Source organism: Crinia signifera, chromosome 2 (genome assembly GCF_055691185.1).
Source record: "Crinia signifera chromosome 2, ASM5569118v1, whole genome shotgun sequence".
NCBI lineage: Eukaryota > Metazoa > Chordata > Amphibia > Anura > Myobatrachidae > Crinia > Crinia signifera.
In genome coordinates this window covers 359,210,615-359,221,495 of record NC_139218.1, presented here as the reverse complement: position 1 = coordinate 359,221,495, position 10,881 = coordinate 359,210,615, and the positions used below count along the sequence as shown (strand labels likewise).

Genomic DNA, 10,881 nt, shown 5'->3' with positions numbered 1-10,881 from the left:
GAAGGCAGGTGTCCATCTGCATTTGTATGGGGGCGCCCAGAAATTTCCCGGGGGCACCATTTAGTGGATATGTACAGGAAATGCAGGGCGTTTGCATGTAAATGACCCCTGCCTGCCTCCATCCCGCTCCCTCTGTGCGAATGCCATAGCGACTATGCAAGTCACAGAAGGTGTCCGCACATCAGACCTACACATTCACATATGCAAATATGCGTATGCACAGGCAACCATTGTAAAGCGCAACAGGATCTGCTGCGCTATATAAGAAACTGTAAATAAATAAATAAATAAATAAACATACATTCAGGGCTGCCGACAGGGGGTGCTGTGGGTACAGCTGTCCTGAGCCCCGGCCTCTGGAGGGGCCCGGGCAGCTGCCCGCAGTAACCGAGGCACAGTGCCACCCCCCACCCCCGCAGCCAAACACCACCACCCCCCTCACCCGGCGGCCCCCCAGCCAGGCACGCGCAATACACAGTGCAACCTGCAGAGCGCGGAGCCTAGGACACAGGCGCTCTGCAGGCTGCACTGTGCAGTGTGTGCTCCCGAGGAGATGCACGCAGAGAGTGGAGGCGTGCAGGAACAAGGGCAGTGCCACGCCACCGCAGCTAGGTAAGTAATGGTACTCGGTCCGGACTGAAGATCAATCCCGAGCCCCAAGATTCCTAGTGGCGGCCCTGCATACATTGGTCCCTGGTGTGAATACGCCGGGAAAAAACAGATCAGAATCACCCCCTTAGTGCCTCAGGTACACCCATCCACTGATCTGAGAAGAGTGGTAGAAATTATCTTCATGGAAGAATTGTGGCCAAAACACCATACCTTTGACAAGGTCCTAAACCTCAACTATGCACAAAAAACCATAGGAACTGGGCTGCAGAAAAATGGCAGCAGATGCTCTGGACTGATGATTCAAAATGAGAAATATTTGGCTGTAACAAGAAGTTTGTTCACTGAAGGCTGGAGAGCGGTACAATAATGAGGGTCTGTAGGCAACAGTGGAGAATGATGGCGGTTCCTTGCAAGTGACTGGCAAGATCTTACTCCTCACCGCTGCTCCATACACTGAGTTTGGAAATGGAAATTCCTTCCCTTTATAATAGGCCTACGAAATGGCTATTAAAAATAAACCAATAATCAGAAAACCAGTACTATATATTTTAATGATAACATGAGAACATCCTTCTATATGCACTGCGATGAGCCCTGTTACATAACTCAATGCAGAAGAGAATGTGGGGTGTAGAATGGGAAATCTCGGGGCAATTTTAATGTAAGTCAGTATATTTCAGGCATCACACTGCAAAATACAGAAAAAATAAACAGTCCAAATAATTTCAGATAATAGATTATATACCTATCATTGTGAAAGGATGTAATAAAACAGTGTTACTAAAGTATTAAGTATATACTATATTTAATATTTGTTAACTTGTTTATAAATTAAATCTTTCCACTGGATACAAAATCTAGATTTACTGTTTGTGTTACTTAAAATGTGCTGGAGAGAGAATTCTAGTTACTGAACACTTTCAGATGAAATGCAGTCATATTAGCTCCAATGTGGTAGACATGGCTGGAAGTGTTCCTATGCATTCTGGCACATGTCTGATGCTGCAATTTGACAGATATGGTTTGAAGTGGTTCTATGCATTGGGGCATATTTCTAAAGCTGTATATGACAAACATGGCTGGGGCATTGGGGCACATGTCTGATGCTGTATATGACACACATAGCTGGAAGTGTTCCTAAGCATTGGGGCCTATATCTCATGCTGCAATATGATACACATGGCTGGAAGTGTTCCTAGGCATTGGGGCACATTTCTGATGTTGTATATGACAGACATGACTGGAAGTGTTCCTAGGCATTGGGGCACATGTCTGATGCTGCAACATGTCACACATAGCTGTAAGTGTTTCTATGCATTGGGCATATGTCTGATGCTGCAATATGATACACATGGCTGGGAGTGTTCCTATGCATTGGGGCACATGTCTGATGCTGTATATGACACACCTGCCTGGAAGTGTTCCTATGCATTGGGGCATATTTCTGATGCTGCAATATGACACACATGGCTGGAAGTGCTCCTAGGCATTGGGGCACATGTCTGATCCTGTATATGACAGACATGACTGGAAGTGTTCCTAGGCATTGGGGCACACGTCTGATGCTGTATATGACACACCTGTCTGGAAGTGCTCCTAGGCATTGGCGCACATGTCTGATCCTGTATATGGCACACCTGTCTAGAAGTGTTCCTAGGCAGTGCCGCACAACAGTATACACGCACCTGTTTGCTCCAAGTAATACACACATCTCAAGTGACATTTGTTAACAATACAAATATTACCTTTGCTACAACACATTAGATATGTTTTCTACATCAGGAGACTTGAAGATACCAGCTCTGCACTTGCCCTGCTAAATAGGGGTAAATGAAGCATTAAAATGGATCCCGATTCAGAGAAATGTGCAATTAGTGCAGGAGTGCAGTGTAAATACGGAGTGTGTGTGCACAGTGTGAGTATGACAGGCTGGAGCAGCCTCTGCACTGATCTTTGTCCTGTTTGGGAGCTCTCCGCCTCCTCCTCCTCATATCCCTGTCACCAAGTCAACTGAGCAGCAAATTATCTATAAGGGTCAACACATTCAGGCAAACCTCCACAAAATACCCCTCCAATAATCAATAGGCTGCTATCGTGCCCGATATGGATAGCATTGTGATCCCTGCCAGCTAATATCACACAGCTCTGTCATTATCTCCTGAGCAGCCCTGGGAAGGTCACTGTGCTGCCCCTGGCTGGGCACTGGGGACACAGCTGTTCTAGTTCCCTAAAAACACAATCACAACACGACTCCAGAAAGGAAAAGTGACAAAAGCCATGAGTTTTAATTAAAGCAACAGTTGCAAGAAGCTATCACTTGTCTACACTGGAATGCAATCTGCAGGCATCTCAATAAGGTGAAGGACACCATTAGGGGTGGTCCCAGTGATAAGGCTTCTCTGTGTTATCTCTCCCTTGATAGCCCTCCATATGGTGATATGGTTATCAAGTAATACAGTATACAGAAGGGAGCTACTAGCTACTGTTCCTTATCCCTAATCATACACTTTTATAAAGCAATGCAAAGTATTTAGCTTGGAACCCCTATGCACCACTCACCTGTGTGATAGACACAGTGAGGGATAGATATAGGGACATTGTCTCTGTGAAAGGGGCAAACAGCTGCACTTATCTAGGCTAAGCCACACCCAGCAGGTGCCCATTGCCAGATCACATGGGCCATACTGCAGCCAATGTGACTGTAGGGCTGGGGGAAGCAGGTCATTCCCTGCAGGTACGGCTTACCTGTCAGCCAGCAGTGCTGCACACCTCACACAGCACCTTATGGTTTCCTGATTCACTGACAGCCATGAACACGGAGGAGCAGTATTACTCCTCAGCCCAGATCTACAAGGACTCCTGCGCCTTCCAGAGGGGACAAGGGCAGGATTACAGCCCCAGCCCTCCAGCATGCCTCTATGTGGGGAGACAGCAGCCGGCCCCCTACTCCAACTCCATGCTCGGTCTAGACCCAGGAAGCCCCCCAGATATTTCACCCTACGAGGTACCACCCATATCAGAAGACCCAGGTGTACCCCATCTGCACCACCATCATCATCACCACCATCACCATCACCCAGGACTCACTCACCCACAGCAGCAAACAATCCCTTTCCCAGAGGACAGAGAGCCTGGACTCTTAGAGGAGCGGAACCGGACCATTTTACCTTTCCCATGGATGAAATCAACCAAATCACACACCTGGAAGGGGCAGTGGGCAGGTGAGTGGTACCGGCACCTATGTAACAAATATGTAAGGGCAATGCTTCCATAGGTAACATATAGATGAGTGGCACGTCCCCTAGGTAACATATATGTGAGTGGTATGTTCCCCATGGTAACATACAGGTGAGTGGCATGTTGCCCAGGGTAACACACAGGTGAGTGGCATGTTCCCCTAGGTGAGTGTCATGTCCCTTAGGTAACAAATAGGTGAGTGGCATGTCCCCAGTGTAACATACAGGTGAGTGGCATGTTTCCCAGGGTAACATACAGGTGAGTGGCATGTTCCCCTAGGTAACATACAGGTTAGTGGCATGTCCCCCTAGGTAACATACAGGTAAGTAGCATGTTCCCCAGGGCAACATACATGTGAGTGGTATGTACCCCTAGGTAACATACAGGTGAGTGGCATGTTCCCCTAGGTAACATACATATGAGTGGCATGTTCTCCTAGGTAACATACAGGTTAGTAGAATGTTCCCCAGGGTAACATACAGGTGAGTTGCATGTTGCCCAGGGTAACACACAGGTGAGTGGCATGTTCCCCTAGGTGAGTGTCATGTCCCTTAGGTAACAAATAGGTGAGTGGCATGTCCCCAGTGTAACATACAGGTGAGTGGCATGTCCCCAGTGTAACATACAGGTGAGTGGCATGTTCTCCTAGGTAACATACAGGTTAGTAGAATGTTCCCCAGGGTAACATACAGGTGAGTGGCATGTTCCCCAGGGTAACATACAGGTGAGTGGCATGTTCCCCTAGGTAACTTACAGGTGAGTGGCATGTCCCCCTAGGTAACATACAGGTTAGTAGCATGTTCCCCAGGGCAACATACATGTGAGTGGTATGTACCCCTAGTTAACATACAGGTGAGTGGCATGTTCCCCTAGGTAACATACATATGAGTGGCATGTTCTCCTAGGTAACATACAGGTTAGTAGAATGTTCCCCAGGGTAACATACAGGTGAGTTGCATGTTGCCCAGGGTAACACACAGGTGAGTGGCATGTTCCCCTAGGTGAGTGTCATGTCCCTTAGGTAACAAATAGGTGAGTGGCATGTCCCCAGTGTAACATACAGGTGAGTGGCATTTCCCCTAGGTAACATACAGGTGAGTGGCATGTTCTCCTAGGTAACATACAGGTTAGTAGAATGTTCCCCAGGGTAACATACAGGTGAGTGGCATGTTCCCCAGGGTAACATACAGGTGAGTGGCATGTTCCCCAGGGTAACATACAGGTGAGTGGCATGTTCCCCTAGGTAACATACAGGTGAGTGGCATGTCCCCATAGGTAACATACAGGTGAGTGGCATGTTCCCCTAGGTAACATACAGGTGAGTGGCATGTTCCCCAGGGTAACATACAGGTGAGTGGCATGTTCCCCAGGGTAACATACAGGTGAGTGGCATGTTCTCCTGGCATACAATACAGGACTGTAGGACAGAATGCTGTATATATTATAATTTCTACTTTTTACTTAACCACGAGGCTGCTGAGACTGGTATCCTACTACATGCTGCATGCACAGTTCAGCAAGGCATGCTGCATCTCCTCTATAGTGACAGGTCCCCCTTGTATGTTGTGACCAGTGAGGCATCCTGTATACAGTGCAGCTATGTACAGAATAGTGAGGTAGGCATAGCTGGTAATGCATGTATTTAGCAGGGGCCCATAGTGTCTCCTTAGTGAGAATGGTACCTCCTATCAGACTGGACACATGGTATATGTATGCATTATTACATTAAGCCGTCATGTGACTGCACTGGAGCTGTAGTACTCACACACGCAGACACACACACGCATATATATACAAAAAGCCATTAGTCATTTCCCTGTAGGTAAGCCTCTGTGTATTACACTTTCAGGAAATGTTCGGGTGATTGGCAGCTATTGGAACAGACTCTTTCTACACACAGGGTTCAGTTACAGAACAATATTCCTCTATCTGGTTGTACAATGTTATCGCTGGGCTCATTATACACTTCTTGTCACACCTGCAAAGCAAATATTTTTTAATCTAATTGTTCAAGCACACTGTTAAAATGTATATTCTAGCAATATTCCTGGCACATATCTGACATATCCCCTGCACTGCATCCCGGTCTGTCTGGTGTCATATCCTGTATATGGACATATTGTCAAATCATGTATGTAGGTATAGTGCCATATATTATATATACTGTAGAGGTATTATCATAGTATGTATGTATGTATGTATGTATGTATGTATGTATGTATGCATGTATGTATATATGTATAGTGCAATATATTTTATGTACTGTGAGGTATTGTCATATCATGTATGTAGGTATAGTGTCATATAATATATATACTGTAGAGGTATTGTCATAGCATGCATGTATGTATGTATGTATGTATGTATGTATGTATGTATAGTGCCATATATTTTATGTACTGCGAGGTATTGTCATATCTTGTATGTATGTATGTATGTATGTATGTAGGTAGGTATAGTGCCATATATTATATATACTGTAGAGGTATTGTCATAGCATGTATGTATGTATGTATGTATGTATGTATGTATGTATGTATGTATAGTGCCATATATTTTATGTACTGTGAGGTATTGTCATATCATGTATGTAGGTATAGTGCCATATATTATATATACTGTAGAGGTATTGTCATAGCATGTATGTATGTATGTATGTATGTATGTATATATAGTGCCATATATTATATATACTGTAGAGGTATTGTCATAGCATGTATGTATGTATGTATGTATGTATGTATATATAGTGCCATATATTATATATACTGTAGAGATATTGTCATATCATGTATGTAGGTATAGTGCCATATATTATATATACTGTAGAGGTATTGTCATAGCATGTATGTATGTATGTATGTATGTATATATAGTGCCATTTATTATATATACTGTAGAGATATTGTCATATCATGTATGTAGGTATAGTGCCATATATTATATATACTGTAGAGGTATTGTCATAGCATGTATGTATGTATGTATGTATGTATGTATATATAGTGCCATATATTATATATACTGTAGAGATATTGTCATATCATGTATGTAGGGGTATAGTGCCATATATTATATATACTGTAGAGTTATTGTCATATATTGTATAAATGGAAATATTGTCCTATCATGCATATGCTTATAGTGCTATATCTTGTATGCATTGCCATATATTGTATAGAAATGTATATTGGCATGTCATATATTGAATAGAAAGCATACACATAAAGAATTTGACTGTAAACAAGAGCCGCATGGCCTATCCAGTCTACCAATTAGGGTTAGGGAATTAGGGTAGAGTCGTAGGGTTAATTAGGAGGTGTAGGTTAGGGTACTAGGTTAGTTTAGGAGATTGGATTAAGGGTTTAAGTATTAGTGATTGTGTTTTATTTTGGAGGGAGGGTATTTGTGTTAATTTTACAGTTTTATTTTATGAACATCTACAAAATGATGAGATACTTTGTGTCCTGTATATTGCCACACGATGATTTCCTGTTACTGTACCCCTTACCACTGTATATGGGCATGTACGGTAATATCAGATCCCACATTATGTAGTGTCTATACACTGTGTATGGATTACAGTAACTGGTCGGTATTGTGTCTGCCTGGCCCAGATACTTAGATATTTCTAGAAGAGTTCAAACCTAAAATAACACATCATAAAAAGCAATCCGTGAGCCTAAATATTATTATTACCTGGTCGTATAACTATGCCGTATCTGCATGACAAAACTTGCTCATGCTGTAACACCCAGGCAAGCAAACCAATGATAATAATCATTCATTTCCATCTTTCTTTGCACTTAGTAACAATATTTAATAAATAATAAAACATGCAGATTGATAATAAAATGTGCCCATTGTAGGGAATGCAGCGATTGACATTGTTCTATCCTTCTGGCTATATCTGTTGCAATTACTAGCAGCAGAAATGTTTTCCCATGAAATGTACTTTTATGAGTATGATGTAAGATCACTTCCGTACTGTTAGTAACAATATTTAATAAAGAATAAAACATGCACATTGATAGAAAGATTTGCCCATTGTTGGGGATGCAGCGATTTACATTGTTCTATCCTTCTAGCTGTTTCTGTTGCAATTACTATGAACAGAAATGTTTTCCCGTGTAATGTACTTTTATGAGAATGATAGAAGATCACTTTCGTACTGTTATTACATTGATACTGGAAAATAATCAGCGACTTCCGGGGCCTTCTCGGTTATTGATTTATTTAGGCACGAAGGAAATGCAGACACAAACCGCACGATTCAAAAAGCAATAACAAATAAATAACAGACCAAAATAGTAACAAATAAATTGCAGACAAGAATAGTAACAAATGACAGACACCAATAGTAACAAATAAATAATAGACAAAAAATAATCATAATAATTTTTCCAAAATCTATATCTGGTGATGTATTAATTTCCCTTTTCTCCCTATTTATCTATTGTTAATATCACTTGTATGTATTGTATTATTGTTTCTGTTCAATTGTGAAAATCTAATAAATAAGTTATTATAAAAAAAATGAATAGACAAAATAATAAATACATAACAGACAAAAATAGTAACAAATAAATAACAGACCAACATATTAACAAATTAATAACAGACCAAAATAGTAACATTAATAACAGACCAAAATAGTAAAAAATAAATAACAGACCAATATAGTAACAAATAAAGGGCAGTCAAATAATAACAAATAAATAATAGACAAATAACAAATAACTTAAATAGTAACACATAAATAACAGCCAAAATAATAACACATAAATAAAAGACAAAAATAACAAACAACAGACAAAACAGTAACAGATAAATGACAGATACAGAAACAAAATATATTAGACATACAATGACTTCCTTTAATTAATGATAACCATGCTTTTGTTACATAGGAAGTATCATAGTAATTAGGACAATGAAAGTATCCACGCTTACACTGTAGCAATGACCGGAAACGTACAGTTTAATTTATTGTAACACCTCATGTGAATATTTTGATTCAGCATTACCTCCTAATTATTGTCGTCGCCATCGTCGTCGTCCCTTACAATACTTAATTGGTGCATTGTATGATTGCTCACAATAGATCACTAGGCTGTATTCTGTAAATAATAAAATTAAAACTAGATTGCGTAAATTACGTAATAAACATTCATATCCTTACTAATGTTTACTTATAAATTGTTAAGCTTAGTTCATTTAAATATTTCCAGAATGAAATCATATGAGTCATGTGGAATTGTTTATTAAAAACATTGCAATAAATAGATCAATAGATGAGAAGATAAAATAGAATGTTAAATAGATAGATAGATAGATAGATAGCTGCCTTCATTCAATACTCTGCGTTTTGTTGCTGCTTTTTCTGGATTTTCCTTGATGGACCCCTGTATTTACTGTAATATACTACAGGCAATATTAGCTTCTATTCTGACAAAAAAATATATCTAAACGGTGGTAATGTTGTCAGAAGTCAGTATTTTAATTTTTAATTACATTTAATTTTTAATTGAAATGTAGCATCACCGCACAGATTAAATCCCACCACAGACACACACACATATATATATATATATATATATATATATATATATATATATATATCACAAACCGAAAATGCTACAGCATTTGACAGACGAGAGGTATTTTTAGCATACATGTGCTGTAAATAATACCGTATATGTCAGTATTTCTATGATGAGAATTAAGTCCTGCTCTCCATCTCCATAACATAAGCCCAGATAAGACCTCGGGTGGGCATAGTCCCAGAGCTGCAGATCCATTCATTTCCCGCGGACACTTTGTGAAGTGATTTTACAGCACAAACAGATGTTTTCCGTACAGTAGTAGAGGGGATTCTCTAAAACATAAAACGTTCAATACATGGGTGCTCCACGCTGACCTCTGCCTTGTACAGTACGTTCATTCCAGTGGGGAGAGAAACCTCATTAGCCAGGGCACACGCTACAGTATATCCCCGGCAATACTGTGTGACGGTATACTGTACATGGGGAATGTGATGCTGTACATGGGGAAAGTGGTGGTACATGGGGATTGTGGTGGTACATGGGGAATGTTATGCTGTACATGGGGAAAGTGGTGGTACATGGGGAATGTGATGCTGTACATGGGGATTGTGGTGGTACATAGGGAAAGTGATGCTGTACATGGGGATTGTGGTGGTACATGGGGAATGTGATGCTGTACATGGGGATTGTGGTGGTACATGGGGAATGTGATGCTGTACATGGGGATTGTGGTGGTACATGGGGAATGTGATGCTGTACATGGGGAATGTGATGCTGTACATAGGGAAAGTGGTGGTACATGGGGAAAGTGATGCTGTACATGGGGAATGGGATGCTGTACATGGGAAATATGGTGGGGCATGGGGAATGTGATGCTGTACATGGGGAAAGTAGTGGTACATGGGGAATGTGATGCTGTACATGGGGAAAGTAGTGGTACATGTGGAATGTGATGCTGTACATGGGGAATGTGGTGGTAAATGGGATTGTGATGCTGTACATGGGGAATGCGATGCTATACATGGGAAATACGATGCTGTACATGGGAAATACGATGCTATACATGGGGAATGTGATGGTACATGGGATTGTGATGCTGTACATGGGGAATGCGATGCTATACATGGGGAATGCGATGCTATACATGGGAAATACGATGCTGTACATGGGGAATACGATGCTATACATGGGGAATACGATGCTATACATGGGGAATGTGATGGTACATGGGATTGTGATGCTGTACATGGGGAATGCGATGCTATACATGGGGAATGCGATGCTATACATGGGAAATACGATGCTGTACATGGGGAATACGATGCTATACATGGGGAATGTGATGGTACATGGGATTGTGATGCTGTACATGGGGAATGCGATGCTATACATGGGGAATGCGATGCTATACATGGGGAATGCGATGCTGTACATGGGAAATACGATGCTATACATGGGGAATGTGATGGTACATGGGATTGTGATG

The 10,881-nt window shown here is 41.3% G+C and overlaps 1 protein-coding gene across 1 annotated transcript in view; it reads left to right on the top strand.

Annotated features, from left to right (window-relative positions):
- The first annotated feature begins 3,421 nt into the window (after positions 1-3,421).
- The window catches only part of PDX1 (pancreatic and duodenal homeobox 1), a 42,740-nt gene continuing 35,280 nt past the window's right edge, over positions 3,422-10,881 (top strand). The window contains exon 1 of the mRNA XM_083171311.1: positions 3,422-3,833. Coding sequence (XP_083027437.1) covers positions 3,422-3,833 — 412 coding nt within the window. The remainder of the gene's footprint in view (positions 3,834-10,881) is intronic.